This window comes from Notothenia coriiceps, unplaced genomic scaffold (genome assembly GCF_000735185.1).
Source record: "Notothenia coriiceps isolate Sejong01 unplaced genomic scaffold, NC01 NC01_scaffold00005972, whole genome shotgun sequence".
NCBI lineage: Eukaryota > Metazoa > Chordata > Actinopteri > Perciformes > Nototheniidae > Notothenia > Notothenia coriiceps.
In genome coordinates this window covers 92,836-113,642 of record NW_011338673.1, presented here as the reverse complement: position 1 = coordinate 113,642, position 20,807 = coordinate 92,836, and the positions used below count along the sequence as shown (strand labels likewise).

Below are 20,807 nucleotides of genomic sequence, written 5' to 3'. Positions count from 1 at the left end.
ATAAAATGCTCCAAAAAAGATCTTCTTCTCTTGCCAATAGATCAGCTACAGCATGCCAATGTTTCAAGCGTAACCAGTGCAAAGGAACCATTTGTCACCCGTACATTAATATCTTGTGTGTGTAATGTGTGTGCGTGACACACGGTGCGTGCATGCAGGCGGTTCGGGTGATCGGCGGGTAATCGCGTTTGTCGGTTGGTTGATTATTTGTTTGGTTAATGTTAGAATTTAGTTTGTTTGGGATCCTCAGCCAGTTGTCACGCACCTCCTCATCCTCCAGGCGGCGCTGCGTTTCGGTGATGAACTTGATGTACTGACTAGTCAGCGTCATCAGCTCACTGTACCGGGTCCTCAGGGTTACATACTGATAGAGGGAGAAAACAAACATGTTTAATTTTCAGATCAATGCAAATGTCTGTCACAGTGAATTCCATTTCGCATCTTTCATCTCTATTATTTACCACCTAAATACTTTGGCTGTTTCACCCAGGGGCTTATTGTTGCGTACCCTCGTCAATTTTTGGAAAAGCTAGCAAAAGTATAACCAAAAAATGTCAATACTCAAGATTAAACTTAAAATGGACCTTTAGCCTGATTGTAACTTCAAACAGAGGGGATTCTCTGTGTGATTTTAGAAGATATATTTAAATCTTTGCCCCTGTAATGTTGTGACCGAGATATTCTTATATCAGTGTTGTTTCTTCCAGCCCAAACAGGCTGACAAGGCAGACTATCGGTTTTAGGTTAGACCAACTTCAGAAATGATAGGGAAACATGTATGCTTTTATACTTTATATCCACTCAAATTGATTGATAATGTTTATGTGTAATATTCACCTAGTTTGCCTGATTTTCCGATCTTTAGAAATAAGCCTAAACCTATAATTTACCATTCAATCAAACTTCTGATTTCATCCAACTAGTTTGTGACGTTCTTTCTGCCATCTTATAAATGTGTACACAGGTCATTATATAGGCCTAAAGTAGCTAATAACTTATGTATTCAACATCTCCTAGGTCAAAGGACATGCTCACAGCAGCGATCACTGTGTACGTCCTACCACCTGAGTGAAATACCAAGCTGTATCCAACATTGGTTGTAAAGACACCGACCTCCTGAATGATGTTGTCAGAAGCAGAATCCATTTTGGTTTTCTTCAAGGGAGACGCATGGGGATCCGCTTTAGCATTGTAGGCGACCAGCTGGAGTTCATAGTCCTATTGGAACATTTTGGAACCATATATCAGTTACTCCACAAAGACTTTTTCAAATGCTCCACATTAAAGTATTTACAACATTTAATGCAACATAGTGTGTTCCAAGCTTACCTTAATAGAATTAATGTATGCTTTGGCATATTTCTGACACTCATCAACGTTTTCTTTGTTGTTCTCAATCTCCTCCAGCAGTTTCTGTTTTGAGTACAAGTTTGATTAGTAGTTGAAGTCCTTAGTTCATGTAAAAATAAATATAAATAGTGCTTAGAAAAAGGAACTCATATCAAGCGATGTACCTTCTCCTCTGACAGTTGTTCTTTTAGAGTTTTGCTGTCGGTGATGGACACAGCTTGGATCTTCTCCTGCCTTTCCTTAGCGTCAGTGATCCAGTGGATCAGCCAATCGTAGCTCTCGTGATAGTAGCCGAGCTGGCGGCCGAGCTGCTCCAGCTCCCTGTGGCGAATTTCCATCTGGGTGAACACGGCCTTCCAGCGGTCCTGAAGACCAGACACGTTCTGGCGGAAGTGGTCCAGCTCGATGTCGCGCTCGCTGTGCACACGAGACATCTTTTCGCTCACTGTGGTGGCCTTCTGCAGCTCTTCTTCCAGAGAGTCAAACACTGGCTGTTCGCCCTCAGCTTCAGCTCGCATTTTCTGCAGATTTCATATAAAAAGAAAGGCGAGTTAGCAGTGAGCAAACAAAGTCAGAATGAAAAGTTAATTGGGACTGAGCAGATAAATGGGAACAATTTCAGATTATCTCTGTATGCAAATATAATGGCTGTTCCAAATAATTGGAAACTTGGAAGCTTCATTCATAAACTTTTAAAGTTATATTTAAGATCATTATTTGAAAAAAAACGTTTAAATGGCTAAACCCAGTATTACTGCACACATGCAGACACTACACCCACTACACAAATTGTATTAATATTTACTATTTGTAGAATTACATTCCGGTGGTGGCTGAATAGTGTTGCTTCCTCAAAAGTATTACAAATAATGATGTAATGATTTCCAAAATTCTCACGACAATTTTATGTTACAAATCAGTCCTCTTAAGTCCAATTAAGTTTAGTTTTTTTGCCTTTCAAAAACATTTTTTATTATTAAATCAATAAAACCAAAATCCCTTTTTTTTTTATCATGATGACGTCATAAATACAATGCGTCGTTTGAAAACCTTAATCTCAAATGTGAAAACATAAAATTGATTTAGTACAGCCCCAGAAAATGTAAAATCCCTTAAAAACATGTCCCTCTGACAGATGTTGTATTTCTGAACCAAGAACAATGGGAAAATAATAATATGCTGTTTACCTTGAGATTTGCTCTGTAACTCTCTACTTCCTTGGCGTCGCTGGGCACGTTGTGGACCTCACGCAGACAGTCCTCGTACTGCTTGAGCACTCCCTCAGCACCCTGCGTGTTACGGATCACCATTTCCACGGTCTTCAGCCTGGGGGCAAGAAACAATGAGTAAATAAAGTAGCATCGCAAAGTGGCTAGTACATGTTCTGAAGGGAAACTGGCTGGCGAGGACTCACTTCTCCAGATAAACGGAGGAGAGCATGTGGGCGTGATCCATCTTCTGCACGGTGAGGTCGAGCTCTGAGCGCAGGACGGGAGCGGAGACAGACTTCTGAGGAGAGGCCAGCACCTCTTCTGTCTTCACAGAGACCTTAACAAGGTCCTTTTTGAGGCTCTCGAGCTTCACCTGGCATTTCTGCACAAGAGAAGACAACAAGAGTTAGCAACATGTTAAACACCAACTGACAAAGAAAAAACAAAAAGCCTGTTATGAGGAATAGATTGTATATAATATATATTATATATTATATTATAGTGCTGGATTTATTTGTGCGAGAGTTGGCAAGACGCGGTGCAACATTTGAACTTTCTCAGATCAGCATGTACCTGAGCAACTGTACAACCTCTCTGAACTACATACACAATCAATACCTTAAGCAAAAATGATTCTCTTCTGCATTTCAAGAGCTTTGCTACACACTCTTACTTTAATTATACACTGTGCATTGTACCTTAGAAAGAGATTATGAAAATATGTTCTTCTTTCAACCAATGCTGCCTATTATTTTGCCTAATTATTGTTGTATATTATCAAAGTACCTTTTTAGTTTCCTCTTCTAAATTGATCTATTTTACTAGGGCCAGTTGGTGGCTAGGAATATTACATTACTTCACCTCTGAAGATATTGGGCCATCAGTCTTGTATGAAAGTTAACGACTGCATGATGCTCACAAATTGTCATAAGAGTCAGACACATAGGGGAATTTTCTCCTGATAAATGCCCAACATTTAGAAATGTGAAACCTTTTCTCTACATTAGGACATGTGGCATTTTCTATAGAGGACAATAGTATGCAGTAGAACAAAGTCAAACCAATGCCGAGCTGCCTTAAACTTGCAGTCTTTCAAATGACCAGCAGGGGGCGACTCTACCAGTAGCAAAAAGACAATCAGATTGTATTGCTCTTGCATTGAGAATAATAGGATGCGTTATAAAACCTAAAAACTGAAGCATATGCAAAGCAATCATTTTTAAATGTAGTCCGATTGTACAGATGTCTACAAAGAAATGTTCCCTAATTCTCACTAGATGTATTACCCAGTTTGCAGTCTCCTAACGGTCTGCTAGTCTTATTAATTAATATGTCAATGCAGCGTAATGAATATTGCCACAATGCTTTTTAAAAGTACCTTCTGGTCTGTTGTCTTCTGGTTACATTCCTTCAGAGCTTCCTTCTCCACAGGTTTGCGTATGCGAGCCAAAGTGGAAGTCTCGCAGTCCTCGATACGCACCCGCAGGTCCTTGATCTCAGAGATGTAGTTCTTGCACAGAGTCTCGTCCTGCTGACCTGTGAAGCAGCATTTTAGTTTAGTTAGTTTAGATCAGCAGAATAATATTTGAATGTTGCCTAAAGCTGAAGTGGAGGAAAAACAGACTACATCAAAATACTAAACAAGCAGCTTAGTTCCAGTGTTGGACTCTAATGAAGTACTTGGCAGTAGTACAACAACTTAGTTTGGTGAGTATTTTCATTTTATGAGGAGTAACTTTACAGGTTCAAATTATTAGCTAATCAAACATAAAAATATACTAATACATATATATGTACATATAATCATAGGATAAATATCCATCAGCAGTATACGAAGTAATTCAAATGAACTCTACCATTACCAGCTGTGGTTAACCTAATAATAATGTAAAGTAACATAGTATTATCTGAAATAGGCCACTAAAATTAACTGGTAATTTTACTTTTGGTACTCGTACATATTGTGATGCTAATAATGTTTTACTTTGAACTAAGTACAATTATGAATGCAGGAATTTAACTTGTAAAAAAGTATATTTCAAATGATTAGAAGTATGCTGGAATTTAGTATTGCTGCTTTTCTTAAGTACCTATTCCAGCACTGCTTAGAACAACGTTTTGCCTCAATGGCACAGTAAGACGTGGCAGGTTTATGATTTGGTATTGTTTGTGTTATTCTACATCTACCAAATATTTGCTGTGCACAGAAGCACAATCACACATGCAGCATTGTGTTGTGAAATAAACTCCATATACATTACAGTCATAGCATAAAGCATGTGCGATTATTTTATGCCTAAATAATCACACATACGTTGATATAGCTGCATTTCAAAAAGCATCGGCAGCCTAAACATTAAGTTGTGCAGAGCTGCTGAACACATTTCAACGTGGGAACCCAAACAACATGCCGTGCATCAGAACTCTACTATAACACTTATGGTAATATGTCAACCTCTCATTCAGAGCATGTACACACACTAGCTTGGTGAGTTTTGAGCGAGGCTGATCACTCACCTTTGAGCTTCACAACCATTACTCCTAAAAGGTGAATGAAAGTGATACACTTTAAAACTGCTATCCATTGAAGGTATATTACCTTTGTTAAACTATGGAAGCCAATAGGGGACTTTATTATAATTATACAATTAAAATATATTTCCACACACCCGTATGGGCATCCCAACATCATATTAAAATTCAAATGGAAATTATTTATTTTTCAAAGTATATATATTCGAATGTTAATTCAAATTGGAAATCAATATACAATATTAATAATGTAGCATGTTATTTTCTAACTTATGTGAGAAATATTAATTAAATTAAAAAATAATTTCCATTTTCAGGACTTTTTAAAAACTATTCAAATGTTTTATTTTTGACAAATGTATTGCTTGCATACATTTAAATTCAAGTTAAATTGTTCATTTAGCATTTTTGTTTAAAAAATATGATTTAACATTTGCATATTGGCCACTGTCGATCGGGGCATGACTTTGAATAAATGAAAGGACAAATAGCTTTTCTATTTTATTATGGTCATAGAGCACCCATAAGAGCATGTGCAAATTAAAAAGCAAATGTTACTATTGCTTTTACGTTTGGATTTGAACATAATAATACATACGTGTGTAATATGTGGAAAACGATAATGCTATCATGGCCCTACATTTCTATTTTTAAGTTTACACCATGTTTAATAAAGTCCCTTTTGGGCTTCCATACGTAACCATGAATAATGAAAGGCTATCTTTTCTTAAGAGAACATTTGGTGTTACCTTTCTCCATGGAGCGCAGCAGGCTGTCGAAATGCTGGGTGGAGTTGGTGAAGTCTCCCTCCACCTGCATGCGGTCGTCGGGGCCGAAGAGCTGCGAGTCCTGGCTGTCGCGCATGTAGTCCTGGTAGTGGAGCTCCAGGTTCCTCATCATCAGCCGGTACTCCTCAGGCTTCATGGACTTTAACTGCACAGGCGCAGAAGAAAAGGGGGGAGGTCTTATTGATGAGGCAAACTTCAGGAGAGTTCTACTGCATATTGTGTTTGATTGAGTTATGTACTCTTAGTTTGAAGTCTAAGAAGTTTAGTTTGAAGTCTTTATTTTGTGGAATAAAATACACAGAATCATTAAAGCACAAACATAAGTGCTTTGTCATTAATTGTATCACTATGTCACTATTTTCGGACATGCCATAATTTAATCAGACTTCAAACAGAACTGTTTTTTTTTAATAAAAGCCACTGTTTCACCTACCTAAGTACATTTTGCTGAAGCTTTTATATTGTTTAAGTTCAAATACTATGTTTTTAGTATTGTTCTTTCATTTTCCGACACCAACGACCAACATTTACACTTATTCTGTAACATAATGCCTATTAAATGGAATCTTTTAAATGTTTTCTTGCATAAAGGTGGCAAAATATTCACCATGATAATGTTCCAGGAGCGGATCAGTTTGAAATCTCTCATCAGATACTGCCATGACAGCAAGCTCTTCATGTCTATGTGGAGCGTCTGCCACATGGTAACTATCTGCTGATAACCTGTATCCAGACTGGAGAGGAACAAAGAGAGTGCAGCAAATTAGGAACAGTTGGTACTTCAAGGTTTACAGTTAAGTATTAAACACATTATTTATTTTGTGTAATACATCAGAGTAAGAAATGCAGAAATGAGCGCCTTTAAAGGAATGTTTGACCCAAAATATGAAATTACCTTTAAATCCACGATAAGAAATAATCAAAATGTTGAGTGCATGGATGAATGAAACTTGGATTGTACCAAGTTTTTAAAGATACTCTTTTTAAATAAAGTTTGCTGTTGTAAATATCTGCTCTCATTTACTTCAGGAAAAGCATCAACTTATCTTCATTAATTCAAGGTAACACATCACGAGTAACTGATCTTCAAACATGTCATTTTGTGTGTGAGGTATTCATTTAAATGAATAATCAGTTAAAGGTTATCTCTAGCGTCACATGTTCCCAAAAAAGAACCACCCTTTCCACAAACCCTGCTGTTTCAGGACTTTACAAAACATGTTAGGTCTACCGCTGTGAATACCATCTCATCATCGTATTACAAAAGCTACAGGTGAGTTCAAGACCCTTTCTTTTTTACCGCGTTCTCACCTGGATATGCTGTCCACGGCCTCCTTGTTGACGGGAGGCACCATGAAGCAGACGGAGGGCACCACCGCCTCGTTTCCGGAGCGGTTCAGCACCTTCCACTTGAAGGGCTGCGAGTTGTTCAGGAGCGCGCACTCGTCTCCTTTGTGCACAGTGATCTGAAGCACAACCAAACAACGATACATTACATACATGAAATAGGAAATGCTAAGGTTCTGTGATTAGTTTGGGGTCTCTTTGCTGGGAAATAACACTTTACTGACCTCCTGTTGCTTGAAGTCACACACAGCCTGGATGGGCAGTTTGCCTTTGATGGAGGTGGTAGGGTTGCGTGGCTTCAGCTGAATAATGGACTTGGCTCTCTTGTTCAGACTGGTCGCAAGAGTCTTGTATTCATTCAGCTGTTCCTTCTCCTCCTGATGAAAACAAAAATAAATAGGACTTAGAGAAATGTAATTCCTAGGTTTGTAATGGTGCGCAATAAATCAGTGGTGGAAGCACTTTTCAGATCCTTAATAGCATGATGAAACAATTGGAAATCAAAACTTTACCCAAGTCAAGGTATGTTAGTATAATCAGTTAAATATACTTAAAGTACAAGCTACATATTTATTGTGTAGGTTCCCTGTCTGTTTTACTATTATATATTGTGCGTTTGGATATATATATATATATATATATTGCTACAGCATTGATGTGTATGTTGTTTAATGTTGTGCTTATTTTACCTCCTAACAAGTGATAACCATTCTACCAAATGTGGTGTAGTAAAACCACATCTCTGAAAAGCAGATAATAAGAAGTATTGGCAGTCCAGGTAAAGAACAAATACCTCTTAATAAGGAAATAATCACAATACCTTGATATACTTTCTAATTCCTTTTACATATTTTTGAGATCTGGCATCATCACGTGCATGTAAAGCTTAATAATGGCTCACCACAGCATCCTGCAGCAGGTCTTCCAGGCGTGTGGCTGTGGTGGTGCGATCACAGCTGTACTTCTTCTTCATGTTCTCTTGCATCTTCTTCATCTTGTCCTGAGCTTCTTTAACATCGGCAAAGAACTGTGTGGAGAGAGGGGACTCAACACTTGGCTCTTTCTCTATGAGTGGAATTTGAGACTCATTTATAATAAAATCACTGTTCCATACCTGGTAGTATGATGTGTTTTCTTTGAGATGAGCCTCAATACAGCAGCACAGCTGAAGGATCCAGCTCCACTGAGTCTGCAGGGCAGCGGTGAAGTCCTGCAAGAGACGTGAAGTCAGTGCATAATTCAAGGCGGCCTTGTTAAGGGTAGTACTGTAGCTTTTATACAGCATGTGGGGTATTAAAGGGGCCTATTTTACTCATTTCCAGGGTCATAACTGTATTTTGTGCCTCTACTTTGAAATGTTTACATGCTTTCATGTTGAAAAAAGTATTTATTTGTCTCGTAATGACTGTGCCGCAGCACCTCTTCAAACCCTCTGTTTGAAAACAAAGCCCAGTCTGCTCTGATTGGTTAGCTGGCCGGCTCTGTTGTGATTGGTTAACAGCTTAGAGATGTCCCACCCCTTGCCTATCTCGTACATGTTGTTGGAACACTAAACAAAGGAATCTAAAGGTGGCGTTTCAGGCAGGGGGGGGGGCGTGTTGAAGAGAAACCATATACATGCACAATAACATATATAACACTGGGAAGGGAAAACCCAAAAAAGCATAACAGGGCCTCTTTAATGTCCAAATTGACCAATTAGAGCCCATTAATCAACTAAGCCTTGTAATGACAGCAATTACCTCAACAGTCTTCTTGCCAGGATGTCCATCCCTGACAAGCCTCTCTCCCATGGCCTGCAGATCGTTGACTTTCTTCTCCCTCAGCTCCAGCTCTCGCATTAGACCCTGAACAATGAAAATACAAATGTAAATGACTGCAATCTTTGGAGAAAAATCCTTTATTTTATGAATTCACATTAAATTAATTCATCTAAATATCTTCTACTGTCCCCTTTCCTGAAAAAGCGTACTTTTGGGACGAATAATAAGGTCTCTGATTCAAATACAAACTCTTTGATAACACACCGAGTAGTTGTCTTTCTTGGCCGTCATGTTGGGGTTCTTGTCGCTCCAGTCAAAGTTGACTTCCTCCTCTTCCTTGTCGTTTAACCACATCAGTTCCTTAGTGGAAGCGCTGATGAAGGCGTGGAGCGAATCTAAGTTCCTCAGACGGGACTTGGAAGAGTTCTGAAAGAACAAAAAACACCCTTCAGATACTAAGAACTACAACTTATAGCATTTGTTACTCAGAACTACCATTTATAGCATTTGTATTCAGTGCGGATTGATACATGAAAATATTTACCAGAAGTTTTCCATAGTGAAGGTCCAGTTTACCCATGTAATCTCTGTACGCGCCTCTGCTGACTGGAGAAATCTGGCTCTGTAGAAGATAAAGGAATGGTTTACTTTCAAATCAACTGCACAGCATCAACAGCATAACATAACAGTGTAAAATCTCTTCTGATGAGTTACCTCGTCAGCCCTCGCCCGTTCAATCTTGGCGCGGAAGTCTTCTATAGTCTGGTGCAGACCTCTGTGGCTGCCCAGCTGGGACTCCACCGAGGGCAGATCAGAGCCCCACTCGGACTCGTTGATGCGGATCTGGTTCTCTTCCACCCAGATTAGGAGGTCTTTCAGATAGTGAAGGGTCACATCGTCCTTATCAGGCCGCACCTTCGAGGAGCTCTGCTGGATGGTATTGGAACTGGTGGTCCTGGTGACTTGGCTAGTGGTGACGGAGGACTTCAGGCGGAGGTTGTAGTCGGTGCGCAGGTTCACCAGGCGCTCATGGATTCGGTAAACCCTGTGGAGATGAGAGAATTGGAACTGTCTTACATATTTTTCCTATTCCTGCAACTACTTGAATGGTATGAGTAATGAGAGGTGCAGAAATAAGTCCTAAAGCCCTGGAATGGTGTCCCTCGTCTCAAAGTCAAAGTTTTTTTAAACTTGTTTGAGACCTGAAATAACGTCTGTGGTTAACACAAGAGAATTAGAAATGTTCATGTTTTGTTTTAAGAGATAACACGCCAGTAAATACCCCGCTCAGGAATATCCGAAGCTTCTATTTGTCATAGAAACGTTGGTTTCTAGCATAAAGGATATGCGTAGGATGCTGCATCGGTTTTTATTAATGTATAAAGCCATTTTAGGAAAGCTTCCACTGTACATATGTACCAGATTTGCTCCAGTTTGTGACTCTTACAACCGCAGAACCAGTGCCTGGATACGGTTCCAGGTTCCTGCCGTGCGGACTGAGGCTGGAAAAAGGAGTCTTTTTCATTATGGTCCTTGGTCTTGGAATGACCTTCAATCACGCCTCAAACTGATGGCACTTGTCCCTATAGCCTGTTTTAAATTGAAGTTGTCTGAGGTCCTTACCACCAGCTGCTATTGCAGTAATAAGTAGTGCCTTTCTTACTGTCCTAATGTGCACAATTTAGTGACTGCTTTTCGTTTTTTGTACTTGTGTTCTCTGTATTTTACATGTCTGTGTTATGTGTAACGTTGCTGCCTTCTTGGCCAGGTCAGCATTGTAAATTGCTTTTTATCTGGTTAAATGAAGTTTAAATAAAAATAATAAACTAATTGGGACTTCTAAATGTCATCACGCTGAACTTTAGCAGCCTTTAGCTTTGCCATGGTAACTCGCAGCCGTGGAAACTCGCAGCTATGAACCGTGATGCTGTTTGTTTACTTCTGGCGAATGCATTTATGATTAGAAAATCATATAGGGTGTGTATACTGTATGTGGATGTTATCCTGCTGAACAAAACGCTTAAATATCATAAATATGTCTTTACCAAAGATCGTGTTTTCTGTAATATTTCTAAATCCAATGGAAAAGTTCCATTGCTTTTGGTCAAGAGAGCCCTTGTAATGGTAATTATGGGAGCAATCCAAAAAAATACTTCACCATCGTGTTTCTCTATTGCACTATTTTATGTCTTTTACTTTTACTTTTATATCTTGCACAAGGACACTTTGACATGTTGACTGGGTTGGGATGGAACTGGTGATCCTCTGATTTGTAGCACACTTTGCACCCACCTGCGGTACGTCTGCTCGGCCTGAGGGTGGCGCTCGTCCTTAAGAACCTGCACATCGTTGAAGAGAAGGCGGACCTGCTTTTCAGCGTTGTCAAGCTCCCTCTCCACTTCTGCTGTGTGCTGAGCTGGTTTCCCTGCATTCAGCAGACGGATATCCTGAAGGGATAGAAGCCAATACAATAATCAAATTAAATATCCTTTTTCAAATGTCATCAAAATGTAATTAAGGAATATATGATCGAACAGAAGGAATTTAAAATCCCCTTTTTCTTAGTTCACAATGACATAAAAAAAAAATATGTATGGTTCAAATTATTTTATTCTGGATTATTTCTTCTTGAACAAACACAGAAGTTATGTATTTCTAATATTAGACCTTAGTAGGACTCACCGTCTGCAGCAGGGCCTCCAAGTGGCTAAGTTGGGTATCGCAAGTCCCTGACTCCATCTGGACTTTAGTGACAATCCTCTGGAGCCTCTCAAGTCTGGATATGATAAAAACAAAAACAAATTAAGATCAATACTATTAATAACATCATTTTCCCCTGTCCCAACTCCACAGTATAAATGCAATCTTTGGCATTTCTAGGACAAAATCCCATGTTAGACAACCGCGTTGCATTCAGACTACCAGAAGCTAGCGATCACTTACAGCCATGAGCGTTGCAGCAAATACTCCAGTTTATGAGGGTCACCCAGAAATGCCATTCCTCTAGGCTTTCATAAAGACTACAGTTCCAGCTCCAAGGACCTCAGTCCTTCTCACTCTCCTATTGTCTCTATTGGAAAAAACTCTGCTTGTGTGAGACAAAATTGCTTTCTGACAAAGACATTTAGTCTGCTCATTCCACATCTCTGAACCATACACAAGGCTATCAGCGTTTGAGATGACCGGGCAACCTTGTGACACCAAACCAGCACATTTTCCAGGCATGATGCAACGCTCCTCTAAATACATGGAACATTTATAATGTCTCATTCTATTTAATTTCATCCTAATTATATATTTTTTGCATCCCATTATGCTGAACACATCTCTCTTTTGTTGATACAAGCCAAATTGTTTATGACAGGAATGTTTGGAGCCACTCCTCCTTCCAAAGCAGGAAAATTATGCCATATTTCTGTGAAAATATATGATGGCCAAATAGCATTCCAAGTTGTTTGTTCAAGAAGCAACTTTAGTCAAAAGTCAACCGAAAAAACTCAACCTGACTGAGTTGCAGTTTACATCAATTTCTGTTAAAATTGTCATTAGTACATCATTTTTGTCTTATTGGACATTTGAGTGATATTGTCATATTTAGCATATGCTTTCTTGAGTTATAGCAAACATGCGTTTATGAAGTCACAAATACTTTTAAACACAAAATATAATAATGTCATTATTGAGTCCCAGTGAATGATCCAATTTTAAAGAAATACCCTTTACGCATTTCTTAGATATCACGCTCACGAAAAAAAAGTGGACGGACAACATTGGACACATTTTGCTGACACTGAGGCGTGCTAAATAAATAATTGGCAATGATATATTTTTGCTATACCGTTTTGAGCATAGCTTTGGTGATGTTGGAAGTGTTGCAGGACAGCTAGCTAGCTTCATTATCTTTATGCTAAAGCTAGGCTACTAGGAATCTTTTACTTAGTAGCTTGATATTAAATGTCTTATTTATATAAAATGGTGTCCTGTAAACATGTTAGTCCTTGTTTAGACAAGTAGAATCACAATTGGAATCATAAATATATAAATATATGCTAACCTCTCAAACTCTATCCTGAGCAGCCGTTCTCTTTCCAGGATGGCCACGTGAAGTCGACCCCATTCTTTCTCCACATCAATGGGATGGTAGCCCGGAGGGACCTTCACCTGACCAGCCTGCACGGCACTCTATGGGCAGGTGGAAGGAAGAATGCATAAGCCATAACTCAATAGAACAGAGTACAATAAAACACACAATAATAGAACATTAGCGGTTAGCTTGCCTCAAAGGTCTGGTAGATGTGTTTAGTCCGGTTCTTGTCGGTCTCTTTCACTGGCAGCTCGGTCTCCTTGAACTTTGAAAACTGGCGCCAAAGAATCTTAAGAAAAAAACACACACATTGAAAATTATAATTATAATCATGTTTGTTATTATGGTAGTAATGTTTTATTAATTTAAAAAATTTACATGTCCCTTTTTTTGCCCCTCAAAAATGTGCAAGAATACTCTTCTATTCCTTTACAGAACAAAACCTAAAACCTTGACTTTACTTAAATGACACAACGTTGTACTTGTGAAATGATCTTGGAATCCTAATTTCGTAAACAGGATGATTCAATTAACACATCACGTTATAGTGAGTACACAGTGACTTGCCGTCCTCCATTTGTTCCTTCCCATGACTGGTGTTAACTGAGTTGGAACTTATGAGTCAAATAACTTCCCCACCTGTATTATGTAAGTAAAATGTTACTCTCTAACCAGACATGACTGTGTTAAAGCAGCACAAGAAAAGCTACTTTTGCAGATGCTTTGACTTCAAAAGATAATTAAACCAAACGTTTGCACTATGCTTTTTTTTTTGCAGCAGACACAGGGAGTGGCACCGTTGTCATTCTCCTCGGGATTATGCTTTTATCTGCCTTCTGGCTGCTTTTTCTCAGCACTGCCCCACCCTCTCTACGGCACAACAACAACTGCAAATATAGTTGCCTTTATCTGCCAAAAGCTAGACATGATATAAGTGTGTTCTTTGATCTAACATTGGAAACCTATCATTTTTTACAATAATAAACACATTCACTTACTTAGATATACATGACATACTTCACTTTTAGCAGCCAAACCCTTTAAAACTGTGCAATTCGGCATTAATATTATACTATCCGTAATGCACCACTGTTTGTATTGAAATATACAGTACATGTTATGTATTCTAGTACAATATGCACATTTTTACTTCTTATGTTTATAAATATTAAACATTTTCATTCTATTTAATTGTATCTTTAATTGGACATTTTACTTCAACGTGTCATTTATATATAAATGTATGTATTTCTATATTTTTAATGCACATTTGAACTTTTTCAGTAATTTATTAGTTTTCATCAATATATTTATTTGTATTCAAATGTTTTAATCATTTCTTTAAATAACCTGTAAATGTATTTACATTGAGGAACTGTCACAACATCGAATTTCCCCCATAAACCATACATTCTGATTCTGAATGATTTTCACAAAGAGCATTGAGGAAGAACTTAAAATAATATTTTGCTATTTATTGTTGCTTGACTATAAACGTATTCAAGACAAATCTCAAGCCGAGAGGCTTAAAATCAGCATATCACCTCACCTCGATCTCCTCATAGCTGGCGGGGAACTTCCTCTCCCCGAAGATCGTGACATGGTGGCGGATCCACTGGAGCAGAAGAGTCACCAGCTCGTAGTATTCCTGCCAGCGCAGCTCCAGCTCCTGCAGCCGACACAGCAGAACAAACACAGTCGTTTAACCACAACAGACAGGAGGGCGCTTATTCTCCTGCGTCGCCATGTTCCCTCTAGCTAAACTCAATTAGGTACGGAACAATCCAGGTCTTGTGTGAGTGGAAAAGGAGGTAGATGGTGGAGAAGGGGTTGATAAAATTAGGGATAAGGTGGAGGAGGACAATGCTGCGAGACAGACAGACAGCAGGATATTTCTTCAGTTCTCCCATGTTCCAAAAGTGTATTCAGTTATAAGAAAGAAAAGTCAAGTTAAAAACATTTGTGTAACTAAGAATCATTTTGTGCTATTTCATTGCATATGGCAGAGATTATGGTAATTGTTTACTTAAGCAATAGCTCACGACAGGCCGTGGTTGTCGACCGTCCCGCGGAGGATACCAACAGTTGGCTTCGCGTCGGGCCGAACCACGCCCCTTAGCTGTGATATAATGAGCATATACCACGGCCTGTCGTGAGCTATTGCTTAATTAGAACATTTCACCTCAGCTCATATAATAAGTCCTGAATTCGAAATTCTGGTTTTTAAATTACAATGTTAAGATTGTTTTACTTATTGTTTACTTTACTAAAATAAAGAGCAATCACACTATGTTAAAGGAAATGTTTCAAGGGTTTAACATTTGAAAAAGGCAAGTTATGGTCAGAGCTTGAGTTGGATGAAATATTTTACTTAGAGAAAGTTGAAAATAATAATATTTTAATGCCATCTTCATTATTGGTGTATTACATTTTTGGGAACATAGTAATAAATCGCAGTTATTTTTGTACCGTAAAGACATCAGAGCAACATTTTTAAAGTGATGATCAAGGGTTAAAATTAGGACTTGAAATACAACAAGAAATGAAATGCCCCAGCATGTCATTAGTGTGTGTGAATAGACTACCACAGCAATAGCAGTATGTTTTGTGTAAACAAATAATAAGTGATATAGGATCTTAACCCCTTTAGCTTATATTATTATTGTCTATGGTATTGTGAACACCACAGGATGCTTATTTACCATTTATTTGGTTTCACAAGACTCCTTTTATATGTTTGATTTTTTGGAAGCATTATAAAACAGTGCTAACAAAAGCTTTTTTAGAAGCAGAGTCACAAGCTTCTTCAGGTTTGATTCAATTTGATCAAGCAATGAAAAAGATCAAATTATAGCAACCATTTGTGTATTTTGAGCTTGCATTAACTTTCGCTTAAAGGGACAGTTCAATCCAAAAATGTTTTGATTGCGAGCCTACCAAACTACACCCACCAACAAGTAAAAATAAACACGCCTGCTGCTTCCCCTCCTCTCTCCTCGGTTTCCCTCCTCCACTCCTCCGCTCGCATCTCCTGTGGGCGGGACTAAGACACGAGGATAGGAGTCGAGGAGGGGAGTCGAGGAGGGGAATTAGAGAAATTAGAAACCTTCAATGACTAGCTGAATGGAACAAGTTCTGCTTACGCTAGATCTGGCGCCATCATGTACATCCATCCTTGGCATGACATCATACAGGGATGATACGTAAGTGATGATGGACTTCTCGTCAGGGTGTGGAACATCCACATCTGAAAGTAGAAGTAGAAATTGGATTATATCATTATTTCAAATTGAAAATGTATAACAAATGTCAGTAACTCATAGTAATATCACAGCAAAGCACGTAACATTATGCTGAATAAAACTATTATTAAAGACATAACTCTGGTGTTTCATATAAATCGACTTAGGCCAAATCTTACCCTCGGGGTCCAGGAGGCGTGTCACTCCCAGGTCTCTCTCTGCCACATTGAAGGCTTGTTCCAGGTTCTCTTGGTTGGACTGTCGGTACACTCTGCCCATGTCAATGAGTCTGGGACTGGGGGAACACAAAAATGGATGATTAATTACCAACTGGGTACAGGAAGGCGTGTACGTTATAGTAATATTCTAATCTGCAGTGATAGGATACACACTTCGAGTTCCCATTGCAACACTGCCATTATACTTTGGATGGCAATGTGTAAGTGTTCAAGTTTGTGCATATATAGTGTTTTATTTTGGATACAGAAATACAATTTTACACTCGGGAAATGGGATGGGATAGAGGGCTCATAACATTAACACATGTGATTTAATAGGGCCATTTTAGTTTTGGTCTTTTATGTTCTATTTTTTGGTAAATGCAAAAGGTGTAACTATTGGCAAGGGTTTGTAAACTTTTTTTTGTCCAAAAAGATGGATCTTAGCTCATATGAAAATTCAACTCAACAAAAAAAACTCTATAGCCAAAACTATAAGACCCTTGAGAACAAGAATGTCCCATTTGAAACCCATTAAAACCAAAATGTTCTAACCCATGGCCACAACAGCATACAATCATCAATTCTATTTCTAGCGTTTCACTTTCATAGATGTGGGTCCAATTTTTTTTGGACTCTTCCAACAGATTGAGTTATTTTGTCATGCTTTCCCAATTAGCAAATACATGCTGTTCCATGGTTTTCGCTAGTGGCTTTACTTCTGTATTACGTTTTTGAAATGCATCAATTTCAATTTGGTTGCCTCTTTGACAATGACACTCCTTGTGATTATATTATTTTATTTAGTTTTTGGCTCGTAATAACATTTGCCTTAGACAACTGGCATCTATAGGGATACAATTCTGAACATTTGGGACTGAAGATCTGGACTGAACATGGGGAAATATGTTACACAGTGCAATAGAAAAAATGTGAATACATAACATACTGTGGTAGTTTCTTTGACTTCAACTCATCTATACTGATCCACTTTCTTTTATCGTATAACACGAATAGCAGCAGTTGCTGTGCTTTTTCAAGACCATCTGCCAATGGCAACATGCTATTAAAAAGCCCACTCGTTATCTTTCTGATGGACCGTTACAAGCACCTGCCTTTTTGTCCTCAGGGTGTTTGAATATCTCTCGCAGATGTCATCTGTAGGTCAAATGTAAATTATAGAGAAGCTAACGTAATCAAAGCTGACATGCGTGAAGTAGGCACCAACCCACAATTTGACTGCATGAACAGAAAAAAGGTCACGCATTGCAGAAACTCATCTTCAAGGCATGCATATTTGCATATTTGTACTTTCATAAACAGCTGTAAAAGCATTTCTAAATCCAACAAATTAAACTGTGTAATGCATATCCCTTACAGTACTGATTTTGAAATTTACAAAGCAAATACAATATGTTGACAAAAAAAGCTTCATACGCCTGCCTGATGCATAAAGTGGAACGTCCTGCATTACGTCCATAAACCGGAGAATCCTCCACATGGCGAGTTTCTCGTACAGAGTATTGCTTTGTTGGCCTAGAGGACGTCTTCTGTCCCTCTCTTCCATGACAATTGAGGGACCTCCATCCATGGCCCAGTTTGTCGCTGCTGGAGTGGGCCCCTGAGCGGGCCCCTGAGCGGACCCCTGAGCTTTGTGAGCCCAACCCTGAGTCCCAGGAGGATCCCTCTGACGGGATATCCTCGCACAACATGACCACCCGGTTTTCGACATTGCTGGCGGATCCTGACCTGCCACCGATGAAGCCCAGGCTTCCCTTCTTCTTCTTAGACTTCTTTCTTAAACTGAGCATCCTAAAAATCTACCAGATGGTCCAAGTAAATACGGCAGGGGCTGGCTTCAGCTAACTCATCCTTTAAAGGCTTGATGGTTCAATCCATCCAATCCATAGTCAAACATGTCCGTAGTCATGTGAAGATCCCTTTAATCCTTCTGAAACAGCTATATGCCAACTAAACTTAACCGTAGCTTTGGAAGTCACTAAACCTTCTTCCAAAAAACCCTCGACACTCTCGAATTCTCATGATGAACGCATTTTCCGGGATGCCCTTAACTTTGCCTCAACACAAAGTAACGCCACAGTTTTCATGCAGCAGCCACTAAGTGTTACAGTTACGCCCACACCGCACCCCTGACCGCTTTGAAATGCAGCACTAATCTAGCCCCAGGTGTCTCCAAAAAGGGAAAAAAAGTCCAGGTTCAACCTTAATTTCAAGGAAACCTGCCCTTGCAGGCATCTCTTTCTCTCAATGCATAATGGCTCCAAAGAATCGTGCTCAGCATTTAACTTTCCCTTAATGCCACTTTGATTTCGGCACTCCTTTGCATGAAGCCCAAATAATTAGGTTGTGTTGACATATCTTCCTGAGAAAGAAATGCAATTTCGTTTCCCAGGATGCTCCCACACAAAGCAATCCTAACACACAACAATTTAAGTGGGATTATGATATTTGGTTTCAGAGTCCATATTTTACTTTTTATCAATAGGTTCCCAAACAATCTAATAAACTAATCATGTTTAATAGAGGATTTATAATATCAAGGTGGTACAGGATGACTCATCTCCAACGCCTAACTTTGGTATGTCTAGCCTAAAGGCCTGTCATGTTTATGGAGAGGCATTACGATTTAGCTTTCATTAAAGCAGTAGTGCTGTCATGTACAGAAAGGTAGAATATTAATTTGGGCCTCGAGCCAAACGCACTGCGAAAAAAAAAAAAATGCAAATACATACAACACTAACAAATGAACATGTCCAGAATGTCGAAGTGCTACAAGAAGCCCACAATGCATTGGTGTTGCCAGGGGACACTTACATGTAATGCACTTGGCTAGAACGCTTTGTTCTCAGTGCTTTAGGTTGCCATCCTTCATTTAGGAATTTAATAAAGTCAAATATCCGTCTTTAACATTTTGGTCTCATGATATAGATATCTGCTATCTGCTGTTGACCTAGCATTAGCATTTTTGCTAATATCATATCTGAATCATGGGATCACACAAAAAGTTTTAATAACTTAAGACACAAACTGCAGCAGAACAAGCGTATCACAGCCGTGTGCGTCACTTGTTAGTGTCCCCTGTTGCGTTGAGAACAATTGCATCGCTATTTCTGAATTATGCTTGTTTTGTTTGTGTTTTTGCTTCCCTGTTTTTATACCTGATTAAACAGACAGGCGTGCATGTTATTTATTGAAGCCCTAGTGCAACAACATGGAGGTTATTCACTATTTAATCAACACAGCACTATCTTTCCATTCAAATTAATTAGATACAATACTAAGAATCAAAACAATGCCTTGGTTATCAGGTACACAATTTAGACGTGAGCTCTTGTCAATAACAAGAGTGGGATTTAATTACAGAGCGTGTAATTTGACTTTTGGAAGAGCGCCCAGATCCCACTCCTGTGTCACTGCACTCACTATTAAACAAAACCCATAGGTGGTAGCATGCCCAGGCAAGACTGAAAACTGCTGTCGTAATACCCTGTACTTTTAATGTTTCAATTTGACATTTTACTCTATATATTTAGCTGACTATTGTAATCTGCATGCGACTACAAATTGCATTCCTGCTGATCACACAAAAACTCAGCAAATAAAGCCCCCACTCACTGGTGTTTGTGGATGACAGCGTTGAAGAGCTTGCCGTCCCTCCAGCTGGTGGTGAAGTTCTCACAGCGGATGTTCTGGTAGCCGTCCGTCATCTTCTGGGACCAGCACAGCAGCTTCTCCTTGGCCGTCATGTCCTCTGACAGGCCATCGATCTGAATTTCTGAGATCTAAAATATATAGATAATACATTGTCAGGAGGGTGGATAACTTGTCAATAATCCATATTGGAGTAATGTGGAGGAAATTAGTTAGTGGAAACCATAAGATGCTGAACAGATTCACCAGACACCCATTGTTAATTTTCAACGATGTTAATGTCTTCATTAGTCCTAATTGACATCTGTATAACAAGATCACTTTATATTTGTGGTAGGTATTAAGGGGAAGGGGTTTTTATTATTCTTTTTTTTTGTATGTATTGCCTTTCAAATGATCCTCCTCTAAAATATCTATCAATTAGAAATAATCTTTCTTTTTTAAATCTTAGTTACCGCTTTCTATATAACCATGTCTGTAACGCATAATAGACATACTTATGTGATTATTATTATGAATGTATTATGCATTATAATTTGATTATTATTAGTATGTAGTCATTGTTTGCTTTTAGTAAAGTTCTACAAAAGTGAAATTATT

General features: G+C 38.8%; 1 protein-coding gene across 10 annotated transcripts in view; it reads right to left on the bottom strand.

The window, feature by feature from the left end:
- The window catches only part of LOC104943359 (plectin-like), a 78,575-nt gene that overhangs the window by 14,786 nt on the left and 42,982 nt on the right, over positions 1 to 20,807 (bottom strand). For all 10 annotated transcript variants that reach the window (XM_010768723.1, XM_010768729.1, XM_010768726.1 and 7 more), the window contains 25 exons: positions 20,172 to 20,338; positions 16,497 to 16,612; positions 16,219 to 16,322; positions 14,625 to 14,744; positions 13,269 to 13,364; positions 13,046 to 13,173; positions 11,674 to 11,767; positions 11,284 to 11,438; positions 9,706 to 10,036; positions 9,536 to 9,613; positions 9,256 to 9,417; positions 8,971 to 9,075; positions 8,343 to 8,438; positions 8,130 to 8,255; positions 7,453 to 7,605; positions 7,193 to 7,347; positions 6,489 to 6,615; positions 5,843 to 6,026; positions 3,940 to 4,097; positions 2,765 to 2,943; positions 2,538 to 2,676; positions 1,515 to 1,871; positions 1,330 to 1,413; positions 1,114 to 1,218; positions 266 to 364 (listed from right to left, as the gene is read on the bottom strand). In XM_010768723.1, the coding sequence (XP_010767025.1) occupies positions 266 to 364; positions 1,114 to 1,218; positions 1,330 to 1,413; positions 1,515 to 1,871; positions 2,538 to 2,676; positions 2,765 to 2,943; positions 3,940 to 4,097; positions 5,843 to 6,026; positions 6,489 to 6,615; positions 7,193 to 7,347; positions 7,453 to 7,605; positions 8,130 to 8,255; positions 8,343 to 8,438; positions 8,971 to 9,075; positions 9,256 to 9,417; positions 9,536 to 9,613; positions 9,706 to 10,036; positions 11,284 to 11,438; positions 11,674 to 11,767; positions 13,046 to 13,173; positions 13,269 to 13,364; positions 14,625 to 14,744; positions 16,219 to 16,322; positions 16,497 to 16,612; positions 20,172 to 20,338 (3,618 nt within the window). The remainder of the gene's footprint in view (positions 1 to 265; positions 365 to 1,113; positions 1,219 to 1,329; positions 1,414 to 1,514; positions 1,872 to 2,537; positions 2,677 to 2,764; positions 2,944 to 3,939; positions 4,098 to 5,842; positions 6,027 to 6,488; positions 6,616 to 7,192; positions 7,348 to 7,452; positions 7,606 to 8,129; positions 8,256 to 8,342; positions 8,439 to 8,970; positions 9,076 to 9,255; positions 9,418 to 9,535; positions 9,614 to 9,705; positions 10,037 to 11,283; positions 11,439 to 11,673; positions 11,768 to 13,045; positions 13,174 to 13,268; positions 13,365 to 14,624; positions 14,745 to 16,218; positions 16,323 to 16,496; positions 16,613 to 20,171; positions 20,339 to 20,807) is intronic.